We start from the raw sequence: 19,072 nt of genomic DNA on the forward strand, positions 1-19,072 counted from the left end.
GGTCTTTGGCTTGTGCCTGGTTTTCTTGCCTGGACAGGAAATCTTCTACCTCCTGGAAGGTGAAAAGAACAGGGCAAGAGTCTGGAAGCAGAAGGAAGTGACTCACCATGGGCCTCCGGCCGATGCTGCATAGGTAGTGGAGGAGCCCTTTGGTATGGTAGATTGTAGGCTGGAGATGAGCCTTGGGGGAGAGCCACTGTCTATTCAAATCTTCCCCTCTCAGTGAGCATCTGTGACTGTAGGAACAAGCAACAAGCAAATAAATACACATTTAGAAGGAAATAACTTGAGAAAATAAGGCTCCATAAGACAAACAATTAAACTAATGAATCCAACTTCCCTCAGACTTCTGCTCAATTGGCATCAATTGAAGACAATCAGAAAGCTGCAGATCTGTCCTTTAAATGCCCGTGTTGTGATTATGCACAGCCCCCGAAAGAACTGGAAACCATATTTAACTTGATTTTGGGTAACCAGACTTTTAAGGCCAAGTTTGGGAAATGTTGTTCCCTGCTGAATACATCCATGGAGAACAAATTCAATAAATTTCCCTGTTTGGGGACTTTCAGTTCTACAAATAATTGAGTTGAGCTCAATCTATCATTCTGGGTGTATTACATATATTTCTAACTGGCCCAATAACTCTGCCAGGTGGATATTACTGTATCCCAGTGAAGAGACTGAAGCTTATAAATGGTTAAATAAATGGCCCAAGATTACTTAACTTAAAGCTAGGCTTTACATGCAAGTCTGTCTCTGAATAAAGCATAAGGCTCTTTCTCCTATTCCATTGCTTCCTCCCTGTCCATATAAATGGCACAGAAAGTTTGACATTTACCCAGAGAACCAGAGTATCTTTTTCAAAGACATCATCATGGAATATTAGTGCTAGAAATGAGCTCAAAATCATACATGTCCTCATTTGGGAAAAGGGGATGTTCACATTTGAAAGTATAAAGTCACTTTATAAAGGTGCTCTAGCTGGTTAGTCTGAATAGTGACTGCAGTTCAGAGGGATGGAAACGAAGATGCTGAGTGGCTAGTAAGGTCATCCTAAAAGCCCAGAACCATCAGAGATGGCTAAGCACAACCCATTCTCCAGAGGGGCCATTGGAAGCCCCGCTAAGATGTTATTTACTCAATGGAGCTAACAAGCAAAGTACCACAGATTAGGAAGAAGCAGGGCAGCATCTTCACTGCCTAGTCCTTCTAAACCCCTTCCCACTGCTGCCCCTTGCTGCCCTTGTCCTTCTATACTTCAGCTTGATCAAACTGCACACAGTTCCCTCTGAGGAATTGTGCCTGCTTATCTCATTGCCAGGATACCCCAGGACTCCTTAAAATTCCATGCCTTCCTACCTATTCAACTTTCAGGCATCAGCCCCACAGGGAAACTTTCCCTGTTCCCCAGGGCACTTCATTCTGCTATTTGTTGCAATAGCATCTTGAGACATCTTTAATCAGAGTCTTTTTTTTTAATTTATTTTTTATTATAGTAGATTTAAAGCGTTGTGCCAGTTTCTGCTATACTGCAAAGTGACTCAGTTATATATGATGGAAAATAATATTCAAAAAAGAATCCTTTTTTAAATATTATTTTTCTATCATAGTCTATCCCAGGTGATGGGATAAAATTCCCTGTGCTATACAGTAGGATCTTGTTGTTTATCTATTTTATTTATTGTAGTTTGCATCTGCTAATCCCAACCTCCTAATGTATTCCCTCCCCCACTTCCTTTCCCCTTTGGTAACCATAAGTTTGTTTTTGATTAGAGTTCTGATAAAATTTTTTGGATTTTTTTAAATCCTATAATTTATTTTTATTTCTCCTGCCTTTGTCTTTAGACTGCAAGCTTCCTGGGGGCAGAAAAATTTCTTTGTTACCATTAAAACTCTAATATAGTAACTGCATCAGTTGGTATTCAGTAAATAATTTGGAACGAAAAAATTTGCTAGCATTTATTTTATTATTATTTTTAAATGATTTTAATTTTTTCCCATTATAGCTGGTTTACAGTGTTCTGTTAGTTTTCAACTGTACAGCAAGATGACCCAGTTACACATACATAGATACATTCCTTTTTCTCACATTATCTATGCTCCATGACAAGTGACTAGACATAGTTCCCAGTGCTATACAGCAGGATATCATTGATTATCCATTCCAAAGGCAATAGTTTACATCTATTAAACCCAAATTCCCAGTCCATCTCGCTCCCTCCCTGTCCCCCCAGGCAACCATAGTCTGTTCTGCATGATTTATTTTAAATGTAGAATCAGGTATGTTTTCTGTATAAAGAAAAAACACTGTTTTCAATAAATCTTAGAAGAGGAAGGAAAAAGGTTCAGTCTCTTCCTTTCACCAGTTTTTCATCTCATATTTTTGAAATTATCTTTAAATATTAGTTTCCTTCTGCTTGTCAGTGCCCCTTACAGCTCACTGGAAACTGAAAATCTCTAAAATCTATTCCAACTTCACCATTCAAATATTTTGACTTGAGAAATGGTGGGTTTTTGCATCTTCCACTCTGACTCTTTTGCACTTTTTCTTACTTTTCCCCCTTCCTTCCTCTTTGTAATAGCAGTGACATCTAGAACTAGGGTTTCCACCTTGTGACCAAGGAGGAAGGTAAAATATGAAGCAGATCTTTGGGAAGAAGCAAATACCAATAGAATGAACCTGGTGTCCAAGACTTTCTCCTGAGCATATCTGCTATGTTCAAATGAATTTCTTTTCTCAAATCTAGGTACTTGCAGGCACAACATCCCAGAGACTCGGGATTTTCTTTAACTGCTCTGTGATTTGTCTTGCCTTGACCTGGATTCTCAGCAACACTGGGGATTTGTTTTTTCTTCAGAACATCACAAGTAATTAAATCAGTGGAGGGCCCTTAAAAGCATTTCTGTATGTAAAAATGAAGATGCAAGCATTATATGTGTCCAGTAGGCAGCAATTCCATGCAGCGCTCTCTACCTCTACTTTCCACATGAGATCAGGACAATATCCACACAGAAAAGACCCAGAGGTTACCAAAGAGCATATGTAACACTCTAGATTACAATTCAAAAACCCCCCCCCCAAATCCACAAACTTTGTGTGTGTGTTGTAATCAGAATAAACCTGTGTTGGTTAAGAAGGTCAAGTACAGTTTCAAGGTGGATCAAGATGGTGGAGGAGTAGGATGTCATGCTCACCTTCTCCCACAAACGCCATTGAAAAAACACATGTGCATGTAAAACGACTCCCACAGAATATCAACTGAATGCTGGCAGAAGAACTTAAACTTCCAAAAAGGGCAAGAAACCCTTGACATAACTGGGTAGAAAAAAAAGAAAAAGAAGAGAGTGAAAAGGAATCAGGATGGGACTAGCATCCTAAGAGGGAGCTGTGAAGGAGAAAAGGAACCCACATCCTGGGAAGCCACCTAATGGACGGAAAGATCAGCCGAGTCAGAGGGACCTCAAAATCACCAAGAAAAGTGCAGCAGCTGGACTGAGAACAGTAAAGCAGAGTGAGAGCTGCACAGATCATCTGATCCACCTGCCTGGACTCCACAGCCTTAGGCACTCAGGCGGGGCTGGGTGCTGAGACTTAGGCTCTGGAGGTCAGTCCCGGGGAGAGGATGGGTTGACTGTGTCTGAGGGGCGGGGGAGCAGTAGGCCACGGGCTGTGGAGGGGAACACCACAACAGAGGGAACCTGAGAAAGCCCAGGCCCACATGACAGGCAAGGCACCATTTTTGGGGAGGGCAAGAGGAGGAGGGGCGGACCACCATAGGAATGTCCCTGCATCTGGGTGTGCGCACATGCCATGGGCTCTCAGAGGGCTGGGTGGCTATGGCACAAGCGGTGGGCAGTAAGAAGCCTCCTGATTGTTTAGAGGAGACTGAGAGTTTCTTGTACAGGCTGCCTGTGGCCAGGCATCTCTTGAGTGGGCTAACTGCATCAGGGGTCTAAGTGCGACATGGTATTTCTTGCACGATCTACAGGTGGCAGGGACAAACTGCAGTGTTCATCTCAGAGGCCAGAGGGAGGTGTGATTTTCCACCACTAGGGGTCTATGAGTGGGCTCCACCTATGACCCCAGTCACCTCAGGGGTTGGTAAAATAGAAAAAAAGAGGGCACTGCAACCAAGCACCCTATGCTGTTGCTCTCAATCCCCTGGGAACACATCTGCCATGCAGCTGCCACTGCCAAATTCTCTGGGAAGCATCCAGACACTTGGTCACTGTCCCCTTCCAAGACCCTACAATTAGGAGCAGCTGGGGCAGCACCTCCTCAATGGGCTAAGTGGGACAAGGTGCTTCTTCTGTAGTCTGCAGGTGGCAGGGGGCAAACTGCCTCAGTTATCTCTGATTCCAGAGGTGGGTGTGGCCCACCACCACTGGGGATACCTGAACAAAAATAACTTGCAGCCCCAACCACCTTAGAGGGCACCACAGAGAAGGACATTGTGACAGAACACCACCTGTTGCTACTTTCACTCCCCTGGGAGCACACCCACCCTGCTGCTGCCCCTGCCAAATGCTCTGAGCAGTGCCCAGGTGGTTGATTACTGTCCCTTCCCAGGAACCTACAATTAGAAGCAGCTTGTGCAGCATCTCCTGTGGGGGCTAAGCAGGACAAGGTGTTTCTTGCATGGTCTACAGGAAGAGGGGGCAAATCACTGCAGTTATCTCTGGCTCCAGAGGTGGGAGTGGCTTGCCACCACTAGGGGGTCCATGAACACATGAACAGACACCACTTGCAGCCCCAATCACCTCAAGGCACCACAGAGGAGGGCATTGTGACCGAACACCACCTGTTGGTGCTCTCACACCCCTGGGAACACACCAGCCCTGCTGCTGCCCTTGCCATACACTCTGGGCAGTACCCACATGCATATATCACTTCCCAGGATCCTGCAACTAGGAGCAGCCTTTACGGCTCCTCCTATGTGGGCTAAGTGAGATGGGTTGTTTCATGTAAGGTCTAAAGGTGGCAGGTGCAAACCACCACAGCTATCACTGTCTCCAGAGGTAGTTGTGGCCTGCCACCACTAAAGGTCCCTGAACAGGCACGACCTGCAGTTCCAATCACCTCAGAGGAGGGCACTGCAATCAAACACAAGCTGTTGTTGCTCTCACTCTCCTGGGAACTCACACACCATGCTGCTGCTACTGCCAAATGCTCTGGTCACCTTGTAGATCTGCCTAGAACTCATTACCACCTCTCAGTGCCCTGTAACTAGGAGTAGCCTGTGCTATGTTCCTGTAGGTACTTGCTGCTGTTGAGAACCCAATGACCAGGTACTGACTGCTGGCCCTATCCACTGCCTCTTTCTCCCTGAAAACATACTGAGCATCCTAGGGATAACAGCCTACTCAAGCTGAAGAAAAAGACAGAAAATATTCAAACTCCCACACCAAAAATAAATAGTAACTCCCCCCAAAAAATATGAAGGAAGTAGCCTTACAATACTACAGTTTGGCTTCCCCAAACTCACAGAAAAAGAAAAACACAAGTGAGATGAAGAAAATTAGAAACCATTCCCAGTTAAAGCAACAGGAGAATTCACCTATAGCAGTCAACAGTGAAATAGACCTCTGCAGTCAGAGAGACATTGAGTTCAAAACGGAGATAGTGAAAATACTGAAGGAATTAAGAAAGGATATGAACAGTAATGCAGATTCCTTTAGAAAGGAACAAGAAAATATGAGGAGCCAAGAAAAACTAGAAAATTCATTTGCAGTGATGCAAACTGAGCTAGAGGCAATAATGACCAGAATGAATAATTCAGAGGAACGAATTAGTGACGTGGAAGACAGAATAATGGAAATTATCCAATTAGGACAGCAGACAGAAAACCAAATGAAAAAACATGAAAGCAATGTAAGAGACCTATGGGATAATATAAAGTGGGCCAATCTAGGCATAATAGGAATTCCAGAAGGAGAAGAAAAAGAAAAGGGGATTGAAAATATATTTGAAGAAATTATGGCTAAAAACTTTCCAAATCTAAAGGATACTGATTTCAAGATATAAGAAGCGCAGAGGGCCCCAAACAAGTTGAACCCAAACAGGCCCACACCAAGACATATTATAATAAAAATGGCAAAAGTTAAAGATAAAGAGAGGATTCTAAAGGAACCAAGAGAAAAGCAGTGTTAATTATAAGGGAACCCCCATAAGGCTATCAGCTGATTTCTTTACAGAAACACTACAGGCCAGAAGGGAGTGGCAAGATACATTTAAAGTGCTGAAAGGAAAAAATTTTCAGCCTAGAATACTCTATCCAGCAAGAATATCATTTAAAATAGAAGGGGAAATAAAGAATTTTCCAATAAATAAAATCTAAAGGAGTACAGCAATACTAAACCCATTCTAAAAGAAACATTGAAAAGGCTTCTCTAAGTTAAAAAAAAAAAGAAAAATTAGGATAGAGGAAACCACAGCTGGAAAGCAATCACTTAAATAAGCCAGTATACAGAACTAAATAAACATGAAGATGTTAAAAAAAAAAAAAAGGACATCAAAATCATAATCATACAATGTGGGTAGGAAAGGAAGAAAATACAGATTCTTTTTTATTTTAATGATGTGTTTGAGCCTATATGACTATCAGGCTAAAGCAAGCAGATACAGGAAGGGGTTAACATACTTAAAAAACAGGGCAACCACAAATCAAAACCGAACATTATATTTGCAAAAACTGAAAAGTACTCAAACATAAAATAAATGGAAACCATCCAAACAAAAAAAAAAAAGAAAAAGAAAACAGAAACATAGACTCAACTGGAAAACAAGGTTTTAAATGGCAATAAATACATATCTATCAATAATCACCTTAAGTGTCAATGGGCTGAATGCTCCAATCAAAAGACACATAGTGGCAGATTGGATAAAAAACCAAAAACTTTCAATCTGCTGTCTACAAGAAACTCACCATAGGGCAAAGGTCATATATAGATTGAAAGTAAGGGGATAGGAAAAAATATCTCATGCCAATGGACAAGACAGGAAAGCAGGAGTTGTGATACTCATATAAGACAAAATAGACTATAAAATGAAAGCCATAAAGACAGACAAAGAAGGACACTATTTAATGGTTAAAGGATCCATTCAAGAACACGTTATTACAATCATCAATATATATGCCCCTAATATAGGAGCACCCAGATACCTACCACAAATACTAACAGACATAAAAGGAGAAATTGATGGGAATACAATCACAGTAGGAGACTTTAACACCCCACTCACATCAATGGACAGATCATCTAGACAGAAGATCAATAAGGAAACATAGATCCTAAAGGACACAATAGAAGAGTTAGACTTAACATTTTCAGGACATCACAACCAAAAAAATCAGAATATACATTCTTCTCAAGTGCACATGGGACATTCTCAAGAATTGATCACATACTGGGGCACAAAGCTAACCTCAATAAACTTAAGAGTATAGAAATTATTTCAAGTATCTTCTCTGACCACAATGGCATGAAACTAGAAATCAACCAAATGAGAAAGAACACACTACATGGAGACTAAACAACATACTCCTAAAAAACCAATGGGTCAATAAGGAAATCAGAAGGAAATTAAAAAATATCTAGAGACAAATAATAATGAAGACAAAACCACCCAAAATCTATGGGATGCTGCAAAAGCAGTATTCAGAGGAAGATTCATAGTGATACAGGCCTTCCTCCAAAAAGAAGAAAAGTCTCAAATTGACAACTTAACCCACCACCTAAATGAATTGGAAAAGAAGAACAAACAAAATCTAAAGTCAGCAGAAAGAAGGAATACACAAAGATCAAAGAGGAAATCAATAAAATAGAGATAAAAAGAACAATAGAAAAAAATCAATAAAATAAGAGATGGTTATTTGAAAAGGTAAACAAAATTGACAAACCTCTGGCCAGACTCACCAATAAGAGGAGAGAAAAAAACCCAAATAAAAACAATAAGAAATGAAAAAAGGAGAAGTCATAGCAGATACTACAGAATTACAAAAAACCATGAGAGAATACTATGAACAAATTTGTATGCTAACAAATTTGACAACCTAGAAGAAATGGACAACTTTCTAGAGACTCACAGCCTGCCAAAACTGAATCAAGAAGAAACAGATCAACTGAACAGACTGATCACTAGAAATGAAATTGAATATGTCATCAAAACACTCCCTACAAATAAAAGTCCAGGACCAGATGGCTTCACAGGTGAATTCTACCAAACATACAAAGAGGAAATCATACCCATCCTCCTTAAACTTTTTCAAAAGGTTGAAGAAGAAGGTACACTCCCAAAGATATTCTATGATGCCACCATTACCCTAATTCCAATACCAGACAAAGATACCACCAAAGAAGAAAACCGTAGGCCGATACCTTTGATGAATACAGATGCGAAAACTCTCAACAAAATTCTAGTCAACTGAATCCAACAACATAAAAAAAAGATCATACTCCATCTCAGGTTCACAAGGTTGGTTCAACATACACAAATCATTCAACACCATAGACCATATTCACACAAAAAGAATCAAAAACTACATGATCATCTCAATAGATGCAGAAAAAGCATTTGACAACGTCTAACATCCATTCATGATAAAAACTCTTACCAAAGTGGGTATAGAGGGCTTAACATAATAAAAGCCATTTATGACAAACCCACAGCAAATATAATACTCAATGGAGAAAAGCTAAAATCTTTCCCACTAAAATCTGGAACAAGACAAGGATGCCCACCCACTCTCACCACTGTTATTCAACATAGTACTGGAAGTCCGAGCCATAGCGATCAAACAAACCAAAGAAATAAAAGGCATCCAAATGGGAAGAGAAGACGTAAAATTGTCACTGGGTGCAGATGACATGAAACTATATATAGAAAACCCTAAGGACTCAACCCAAAAACTACTTGAACCAATCAACAAATTCAGCAAAATAGCAGGATATAAGATTAACATTCAGAAATCAGTCACATTTATGTATACTAACAATGAAATATTAGAAAAGGAATACAAAAATACAATACCTTTTAAAATTGTACCCCAAAAAATCAAATACATGGGAATATACCTGACTGAGAAGGTGAAAGACTTATATGCTGAGAACTATAAAATATTAATCAAGGAAATTAAAGAAGATGTTAAAAAATGGAAAGATATTCCATGCTCCTGGGTTGGAAAATTTAATATTGTAAAAATGGCCATAACCAAAGCAATCAACAAATTCAATGCAATCCATATCAAATTACCCATGACATTTCTCACAGAACTACAACAAACAATCCAAAATTTATATGGAACCACTAAAGACCCAGAATTGCCAAAGCAATCCTCAGGAACAAAAACCAAGAAGGGGTATAACTTTTCCAGACTTTAGGCAATATCACAAAACCACAGTAATAAGACAGTGTGGTACTGGTATTAAAACAGACATACAGACCAATGGAACAGAATAGAGAACCCACAAATAAACCCAGACACATATGGTCAATTAATCTTTGACAAAGGAGGCAAGAACATAAAATGAGGAAAAGACAGTCTTTTCAGTAAGTATTGCTGGGAAATCTGGACAGCTTCATGTAAATCAATGAAACTAGAACACACCCTCACAACATATAGCAAAATAAACTCAAAATGGTTGAGACTTAAATGTAAGACAAGACACCATTAAACTCCTAGAAGAGAACATAGGTAAAACATTCTCTGACATCAGCCTTACAAATGTTTTTTTCAGGTCAGTCTCCCAGAGCAACAGAAATAAAAGGAAAAATAAGCCAATGGGCCCTAATCAAACTGACAAGCTTTTGCACAGCAAAGGAAACAAAAAAGAAAACAAAAAGACATTTTACAGAATGGGAGAAAATAGTTTCAAATGATGCAACTGACAAGGGGTTAATCTCTAAAATATAGAAACAACTTATACAACTCAACAGCAAAAAAGCCAACAAACCCATGGAAAAATGGGCAAAATACCGGAATAGACATTTCTCCAAGGAAGATATACAGATGGCCAATAAGCACATGAAAAAATGCTCAACATCAGTGACTATAGAGAAATGCAAATCAAAACTACCATGATTTACCACTTCACACCAGTCAGGATGGCCATCATTAGTAAGTCCACAAATTGCTAGAGGTGGTGTGGATAAAAGGGTACCCTCCTGCACTGTTGGTGAGAACTCAAGCTGGTACAACATCTATGGAGAACAGTATGAAGTACCTTAGAAAACTATACGGAGAACTACCATATAACCCAGTAATACCACTCCTGGGCAAATATCCAGACAAAACTTCCCTTGAAAAAGATACATGCACCCATATGTTCATTGCAGCACTATTCACAATAGCCAAGACATGGAAACAACCTAAATGTCCATCAACAGATGATTGGATTAGGAAGAGGTGGTATATATATACACAATGGAATACTACAAAGCTATAAAAAAAGAACAAAATAATGCCATTTTCAGCAACACGGATGGAACTAGAGACTCTCATCCTGAGTGAAGTAAGTCAGAAAGAGAAAGACAAATACCATGTGATATCACTTAGATCTGGAATCTAATATAGGGCACAAATGAACCTTTCCATAGAAAAGAAAATCATGGACTTAGAGAATAGACCTGTGGTTGCCAAGGGGGAGGGGAGGGGGAGGGAGTGTGATGGATTGGAAGCTTGGGGTTAATAGATGTGGACTATTGCATTTGGAATGGATTAGCAATGAGATCCTGCTGTGTAGCACTGGGAACTCTGTCTAGTCACTTATGATGGAGCTTGATAATGTGAGAAAAAGAATGTATACATGTATTTGTAACTGGGTCACCACTGTGTACAGTAGAAAATTGACAGAACACTGTAAACTAGCTATAATGGAAAAAAAAATCATTATATATAATAAAAAAAAAAAGAAGGTCAGTTCCAGACTCTCAGCTCTGTCAGCAGCTATGGGGTTTAGCATCTCTCTGAGAGTCAATATTATCATATGCAAAAGAATATAGGTATGCTCTACCTAGCTTCCAGGATTATTTTGAGGATCAAATGAACTGATATCTATTTTACACATTTACCTGACTAAATACCTATGTAACTCTATCTTCACCATTGCCTATGTTCAGGTCATATCCCCACTTAGACCCACATGCACATCCCCATCTCTGTCTGTATCCACATCCTCATCTATATCTATATGCTCAGGGATGCAAGGCATCACCTGATCAGTGTTCATTCGTTCCTTATCTTATACTAACATTTTTTCCATATGAAGAATAATCGGGGAGTTATATACAAGTTGATTGGTAGGGAGAAAAGCCTTAGCTAGGAACCCAGACAAGAGGCTGTGGTTAGTTTTAAGTTCAAATTGATGTGAGCACACCTAAGGGTGGAAGCAATGAAACTGAAAAGAATTTACCTAAGGAAGAATGCAAGGAAATAACAATATAAATTGCTGATATGACTATTTAATAGTACCAAGTGGGTCATTAAATAGTATCAAGGGGAGGATGGTGTCTAAGATCAATTAAATTCCGATATGCGGATTTAGAGAGAAATTGAGCCAGTGCAAGACTTAGGCAACCTGTTAGTTGGGAATAAACTGTGCTTGTTTTGCAGAGGTGGAGACAGCAGTATAAGAAGTTTGTGTGAACTTGGGAAACCCATACGTGTGTATTTGTATTCAATGTTCTTTGTGTGGCTTTGATTTTGAGAGCATCTCTCTGTGTGCCTGTGGCTTCAGCAGCCCCTATGTCTCTGCAATTGCAGATTATTACAATATGTACTACACCTAACTTGAGTGCTTTTCCTTTTAAAGCAAATCCATTTTCTTCCAGTCTCCAAATCCATTTGGCATTTTGTGTTAATAATATCAGAGATTCATGCAGTCAGAAGAACCACTGCTGCTCTTCCCGGGGATTTGTTTTAAGCATTTGAAGATGAAATGTACCCCATCTTATTATCTACTGTAGCATTTCTGAAATGACAGCTGCTCCCTCTATGTGGAGGGAATTAGCAGATGGACAGCTATGACTGGCTGGCAATAAATTCAGTGCCTCTAATTTCTGAAAAGGGGTCATCCCTCAAATAGAGTTTGAAGTCCTGCTTTGCTTGTAAGAAGAGTAAAAGAGTGAGCATGGCTATTTTTTTCCCCACTGAAAACTGCAGACTTACAGAGTGGAGGGAGAGGGGGAAGATTTCCTTTGGGTTTTCACAGGGGAAGTGTTTCAATCCAAATAGTCCTCCTCATTTTTTTAGAAGAAAAGCATGTTTTAACTATAGTTGAGTTAAGAAAAAGCTTAGATGCACAAAGTGTGTTAGATCTAGGGATACCAAACATCCTTTGCGTCCTGGAATGTTGCAGTTTTAGTCTTGAAATTCCTATATCCCAAGAATTCTTGTTGAACTGAGAACGTTGTTCTCCCAAATGCAAGATTCACATTATAGGAGGTATTTCAAAAGTAGGATCCCTGATCAGAATTGGGTCTTTTTTTATTGACTTCAAATGACTTATTTATTTATTTATTTAGTCTTTTTATTAGGGCCACACTCAAGTCATATGGAGGTTCCCAGGCTAGGGGTTGAATTGGAACTACTGCTGCCACCCATGCCACAGCCACAGCAATGAGGGAGGGATCCGAGCCACATCTGTGACCTACACTGTAGCTCATGGCAATGCCCGATTTTTAACCCACTTAGCAAGGCCAGGGATCAATCCCACATCCTCATGGATACAAGTTGGTCTCCTTAACCTCTGAGCCATGATGGGAACACCTCAAATGTTTTATTTGGGGTATATCCTCCCCACCACCTCAGGCACCTTCACTCCCTATTTTTACCTCTGAGTGCTTTACGTACATATTATGAACTTGCTATTTTTTAGGTATTTGCAGCCTGTGTCTAGGATGTTTCTCTTACCATTAAACCTACAGTTTCTGGTAGGACAAATTCCTCACCTTAAAAAAAAAAAAGACTTTTGATATCCAGAAAATATGGTCATTTTATGACCAAACAAAAACATCTCAGCATAAATCATTTTTTTAAAAAAATTAATCAGTAGGGCAATCCCAAGAGGTCACTGAATAAAAGCCATAAACTTCATGACAACCTAAAGATAGCCTTAAAGGCCAGACAGCCTAAAGGGAAATGATGTCACTAGAAACCACTTTTTTAAAACATTAATTGTGGATTTTATGTATCTGTTAAGAACACGGCTTGCCCTGACTGGAAAATGGGAAATAATATAACCAAGGGCCTTGACAAGCAGATCCTGAACTACCAGGACCTCTGAAGCAAAGAAAGAACCACGAGTCGAGGAAGAAAAAAAATCAAAAGTGAGTCACTTCCTAAAAGAGAATCTATAAAGCTACAGTCAAACAATAAAATGATTCAAAAAGCTCCCATCCATCCGTGACTGATTAAAGGAGAGATGGGACCCATCAGACTGAATGAGTGATGCCAAGCTTGATAATATTAATGCCTGTGGCACAGCAAGCTCCGAAGTCTAAAGAGAGGCAGCATGTTTGAGATTTAGCAAGCGATTCACCATTCACTGCACATCCTAGTAACAGGAGGCAGCATGGGTGCAGGAGGAGAATGTTTATGAAGGTAAAGGGATGCACGGAAGCTTCAGAAACACAGCAGCGCAGGGCACTGTGCTCCAGACACTCCTCACAGAGCTTTCCAAATAAAGATTGCATGGATGAGGAAAGGGAGGAAAGAGGGGAAAACAAAAGGCAGCTTATTTTAAGGCCATGGTTGTTGCATAGCTCAAACAATCAGGGTTGTCAGAGACATATTATCATGTTCAATGTATTTTCATCATGCAAAATGCTCAGAGAGGCAAAAATCTAGAGAGAAAGGAAATAAAATAGATCAAAGCTAGGGAATAAAAGAGGTCAAAGCCAGGTCAAAGGGGAATAAAAGAGGTCCTTCAACACCTCCAGGAACCCTGCAATGTGGTGCCAGAGGTTTGATTACCCCAGAACCTAGGTCTAGAAAGCCATGGTCTTTAAAAGATGGGCCCAAAGAGCTGACCAGAATTCAGATGTCAACTTTGTTAAATCAATTACCCCTAGTTAACACTTGAACATAGGTCAATCCAAACCTAAACTGATTATCTTTATGTTCTTGTTCCTCAAAGTATGGTCACCAATCCACAGCATCAGCATCCTGTGGGAGATTGTTAGATATGTAGAAACCTGGTCCTAGCCCAGAACCTACATTTTAACAAGATGCCCAGAGAATGTGGATGCACGCTTAATATGAGAAGCAGTGCCTTACACTATACCTTAAGTAAAGAAAGAAGGTTAACACTTACAAAGCAACCATGGACTTTATAGAGACTTTATTGCCACCACACTTCCAGGAATATAGAGCATGTGCTATTTAAAATCCCAAGCTTCTCACCCAGAGGAGCACCAGCTACAAAAGTTTGGACAGCCCTCCCCCTACCTCCTCAACCCGTTTCCCCCATTACTATCTTAGTCTCTTGTATGGTTTAATTTAAAAACTGATGTGGAATTAAGATGAAAATGTGTTTCCTCTAAGTTATTTTAAAGAGCCTAGTTTCATGATATCATTCAAACATCCTACAGAGTAATTCAAAAGATAATAAGGTGAGGACAAGCTGAAATCAGGTCAGACTAGATTAAAGGGTGGACCCTAAAATATCACTTTTATATATAAAAAATATGTAACCCATTAATTCACAGTTCTGCATCACACTTGACCCCACATATAACTGCCTCCATAAAAATAGATATCACTTCTTTTGAAACACTTAATATTCTCAAGTTAAAGTTTCTAAAGCTATGTCTTAAGACCAATAACTATCTGTGAAGGACTTGCTGAACACATTTAAGTAAACAATGAAATTTTTGTGCCACCAATTCTGAGACCAGCTAGCAAGTAATCACTTGAAGTCATATAATATAACTGGCTGACATTTTGCACTATGTACTATTATTTATCAGATATGAGCATTATTTAATTTCTGAGATTTTAAATCCATCAATAATTCTCACAAAAAGTTGTCAGAATGGGAAATTGTAAAAGAGATTTTCAAAAAGAACTAATGATTATAATGTTAAAAAAATTATCTTTTGAAAAAAAAATTCAGTACTCATCTCTGACAAAGACAATCTGGAAAATAAGAATGGGTGGATACTTTCTAGTCATGCGTATGTGTTTAAAAAGTATACATCAATTCTGATTAAATATATATACACATATTTGTGTGTGTGTATAATGTATATATATATATATATATGTATGTGTGTGTGTATATATATATATATATTTTTTTTTTTTTAAAGCTGGAAGTCTTAAAGGAAGAATTTCACTTAATGGAGAAACATTACAGGAATTTATCCTTAAAATCAGGATCAAAGTAATGAAGACCATTATCACTATTACTATTAAACATATAACTAGAAGTATTTTCCAAAGAACTTGGACAAGAAAAATCAGTTAAAAACATACAAATTGGTAAAGAAGATATAAAATCATATCTATTTTCCGATGATATTGCCAGTGATAGAAAACCAATGATTAACTCAAATAATAAATAATTCAGTAAGGTAACATGATATGATATCACAATACAGAAGAAAATGCTCATATACGAGAGTGGTTGAATAATTTGGTGCACTTAAAAACTGAGGTATTGTGCAGCTGTTAGAAAAAAGGAAGGTATCTGTGAACTAATGCAGTATGGTGATTTTCATGATATAAAGTTAAGTGATAAAAAGTTATATAAATATCAAAGCATATTTAGGAATGAAGGAGACATAAGACAAAACACATACATATATCATTTGAACAAAGAAATACAAGACAAATCAAAAACTAATAAAACTGATTACTTACAGAAGGCAGATGGAAATAGGATATAAAGTATGGATGAATGGGAATTGGGTAGGAGGAATAAATGGCAAGTGACACTTCCCCGATCATAACTTTTTGTATTGCTCCACCTTTAAGAACCATGTTAATGTTTCATATACTCATTAAATAAATGAATATAATCAACTATAAGAAAACCGTGAATAGAACCCCGCATGGATTACAGTTACAAGTGAACTTAACTTGGTGGCAAATAAATAACACTGAGCGAAATAAGAAGTAACTGACCCAAGTAACTTTAGAAAAAATTTGTTGCTATATACTCTAAAGATAAAGATAAAACAAGGATTACACAAATGTATTTTTCACAGCAGTATGCAATTCGGAGCTAGGAATTCTAAAACTACTTTGGGAGTTCCCATTATGGCACAGTGGAAACGGATCCGACTAGGAACCATGAGGTTGCAGGTTCGATCCCTGGCCTTGCTCAGTGGGTTAAGGATCTGGGGTTGCCATGAGCTGTGGTGTAGGTCGCAGACACAGCTCAGATCTTGCATTGCTGTGGCTGTGGTGTAGGCCAGCAGCTACACTCCAATTTGGCCCCTAGCCTGGAAACCTCCATATGCCATGGGTGGGGCCCTAAAAAGACAAATAAATAAATAAATAAAACTACTTTGTATGAATCCTTGAATTAAGTAAATAAGTAAATCAATTATGAGAAATGACAACCAGGTTTATCATAGTCATGGAGAAGAGTTACAAATAAAGGATTAACTCTGGGATATTGCATTGGAATCAGAAGTATCAGCATGAACTCATCGTTTCATATAGATAGGTAAATAAATAGATACAAATGCATGTGTATTGTGTGTGTATGTGTATGTGTGTGTTCACACATTTACTGCCTAGCTCTGTCTACTGGAAGAACCTAGAAAAAATAATACCCTAGTAGCAATGAACATATGAAATTCCCAGATCACAGTTTCCAAGTCCCATTATTTAATCAAAGAGGTCAGTGATTCTTGAAGAAATGGGTTTGGGAAAAGAGAATATCAGTCTAGAATATATTATGATGCTGGAAAGTAAAAAAAGTACTCAATAGGAACATGTTGAAATGACAGAGGAATCAGTTTAGGGGAATTCCAATGATCAAATATGCTAAGATTTAAACAGTAAAACTATAATAATAGTAACATATTATTACCCATAAATAATTATTCATAAGTCTGTACTAACAAAGAAAAACAGAAGAAAGAAAGGAGTTCCCATCGTGATGCAACAAAAACGAAGCCAACTAGGAACCATGAGGTTTCAGGTTCGATCCCTGGCCTCACTCAGTGGGTTAAGGATCTGGCATTGCCGTGAGCTATGGTGTAGGTCACAGATGCGGCTTGAATCTGGCGTTTCTGTGGCTCTGCTGTAGACTGGCAGCTGTAGCTCTGATTAGACCCCTAGCTTGGGAACCTCCATATGCCAGTGGGAATGGCCCAAGAAATGGCAAAAAAATAAAAATAAATAAATAAAATAAATAAATAAAGACAAAAAAAAAAGAAAGAGAAGGAAGGAATAGTCTTTATTTTAGTAGAATTTGAATTGGCAAAATAGCAGAAGTAAAATAAAATTATAACTTGATAAATATCACATTACTAATTGTTGCAAGCAAGAATCATCAATGGATGCTAAAATTAGTGAGTGAAAGTATGAACAACAGAATATTTACATAGAGTCAGAGAATCTCCCCACAAGATACTTATTATTTTAAAGGGAAAAGTATAGTAACTTTATGGTAAAACAGCCTTAACCAACTGGTCAAAGGAAATATCAGCATTAGTGATAAGTAGAAACATCATACATTTGTTGATAAGGTACAATAAATAAGAAGGGCACAACATCACCTATGCTATGCTCTTGCCAAAAATACAAAATATGAGTCTAATCATCAAATTCATATCAAGGTATATTCTCCAAAAAACAGAACAGAATTCATAAAAAATCCAGACTTTAAAAAAAGACTGAGAAATTATTTTAGATTGGAACAGATTAAGAGGACACGACTACTAACTGCATTGCTGTCATCCTGGAAAAAGTACATTGTTGGCACAAACGGTGAAATCTGAGTAATGTCTGTAGAGTAATTAAAACTAGTGCCTTGATATTAATTTCCTGTGTTTCATCATTATACCATGGATATGTGAGATGGCATTTTAGGAAAATAGGTAAAAGATATAGAAGCATTTCTGGTATAATTATTACAACTTTTCTGTCCAATACCTATTATTTCAAAATAAACAGTTAAGAGGATTTTAAAAGTTAAATTACAAAAAAAGAAATCTATAATTCATGGGAAACAATACATGTAACAATTTAAAAACTCAAAAATGAGGTAACTCGATAAATGGTTAAAAATATAATTTTGTAAATGAAACCTAGAGCAGAAAGAATATGAGTGAATAAATATAACAAATAATGCCTTATGAGAAAATATGAAAAAAATTAATCCTAAGGAAACAAAGAGTGAGAAACAAAAAGGATTCAAGAGAAAATGATGCATAGTGATACATATTAGAGATAGTCGATGACCAACATAATAAAAACACCTAAGAAACAAAACAAAGCCAATGATCAAAAGAATAACTAAAACCTACATTGAAAAAAACCTTATGAAATAATTTTAAAAATTAAAATTATATATTAAAATAGCTTATTATGTATCTGAAGATGTTATTCCAGAACAACCAACATCAAGACATAATTGGGCAATATTACTGGATTTTAACTTACTGGAGATATAGGCAATAAAGGCAGGTGAATTTAAAAATTAAAATTAGCTTATCCCTTTTTGACAGCAATGCCTCAGAAGAAAATTAAATTGTGATATTCAAATAGTTGAATAAGACATTTAAGGAAAGAAAATATGAGATGAAGATTTTTGTATCCATCAAAACTGATCTTCAAATACAAAGACACAATGTTATCAATATTCAAGAATCCAGGGAATATTATCCCTATGAGCCTGTCCTTAGAAATATATCAGACAACTACTCAGTCAAGCAAAACAACCAGAAAGAGATGGACATTTTCAATTTTTATAAAAGTAACCTGTGTCTATTGATGCCACAGTATTTGTTTTACATTATTATAATAGTTCTCTTTACCAGAAGTTTAGCCCTTTGAAGATAAGATTGATTCTTGCCACATCTCAGAGTCTCCAGAGCCCAGAAGAGCACCTGGCT

General features: G+C 37.9%; 1 protein-coding gene across 1 annotated transcript in view; it reads right to left on the bottom strand.

Annotated features, from left to right (window-relative positions):
- Positions 1-19,072, bottom strand: part of AGBL1 (ATP/GTP binding protein like 1) — an 809,164-nt gene that overhangs the window by 348,251 nt on the left and 441,841 nt on the right. Inside the window, 1 exon segment of the mRNA XM_021062610.1 lies at positions 107-236. Coding sequence (XP_020918269.1) covers positions 107-236 — 130 coding nt within the window.

This window comes from Sus scrofa, chromosome 1, assembly GCF_000003025.6.
Source record: "Sus scrofa isolate TJ Tabasco breed Duroc chromosome 1, Sscrofa11.1, whole genome shotgun sequence".
Taxonomy (NCBI): domain Eukaryota; kingdom Metazoa; phylum Chordata; class Mammalia; order Artiodactyla; family Suidae; genus Sus; species Sus scrofa.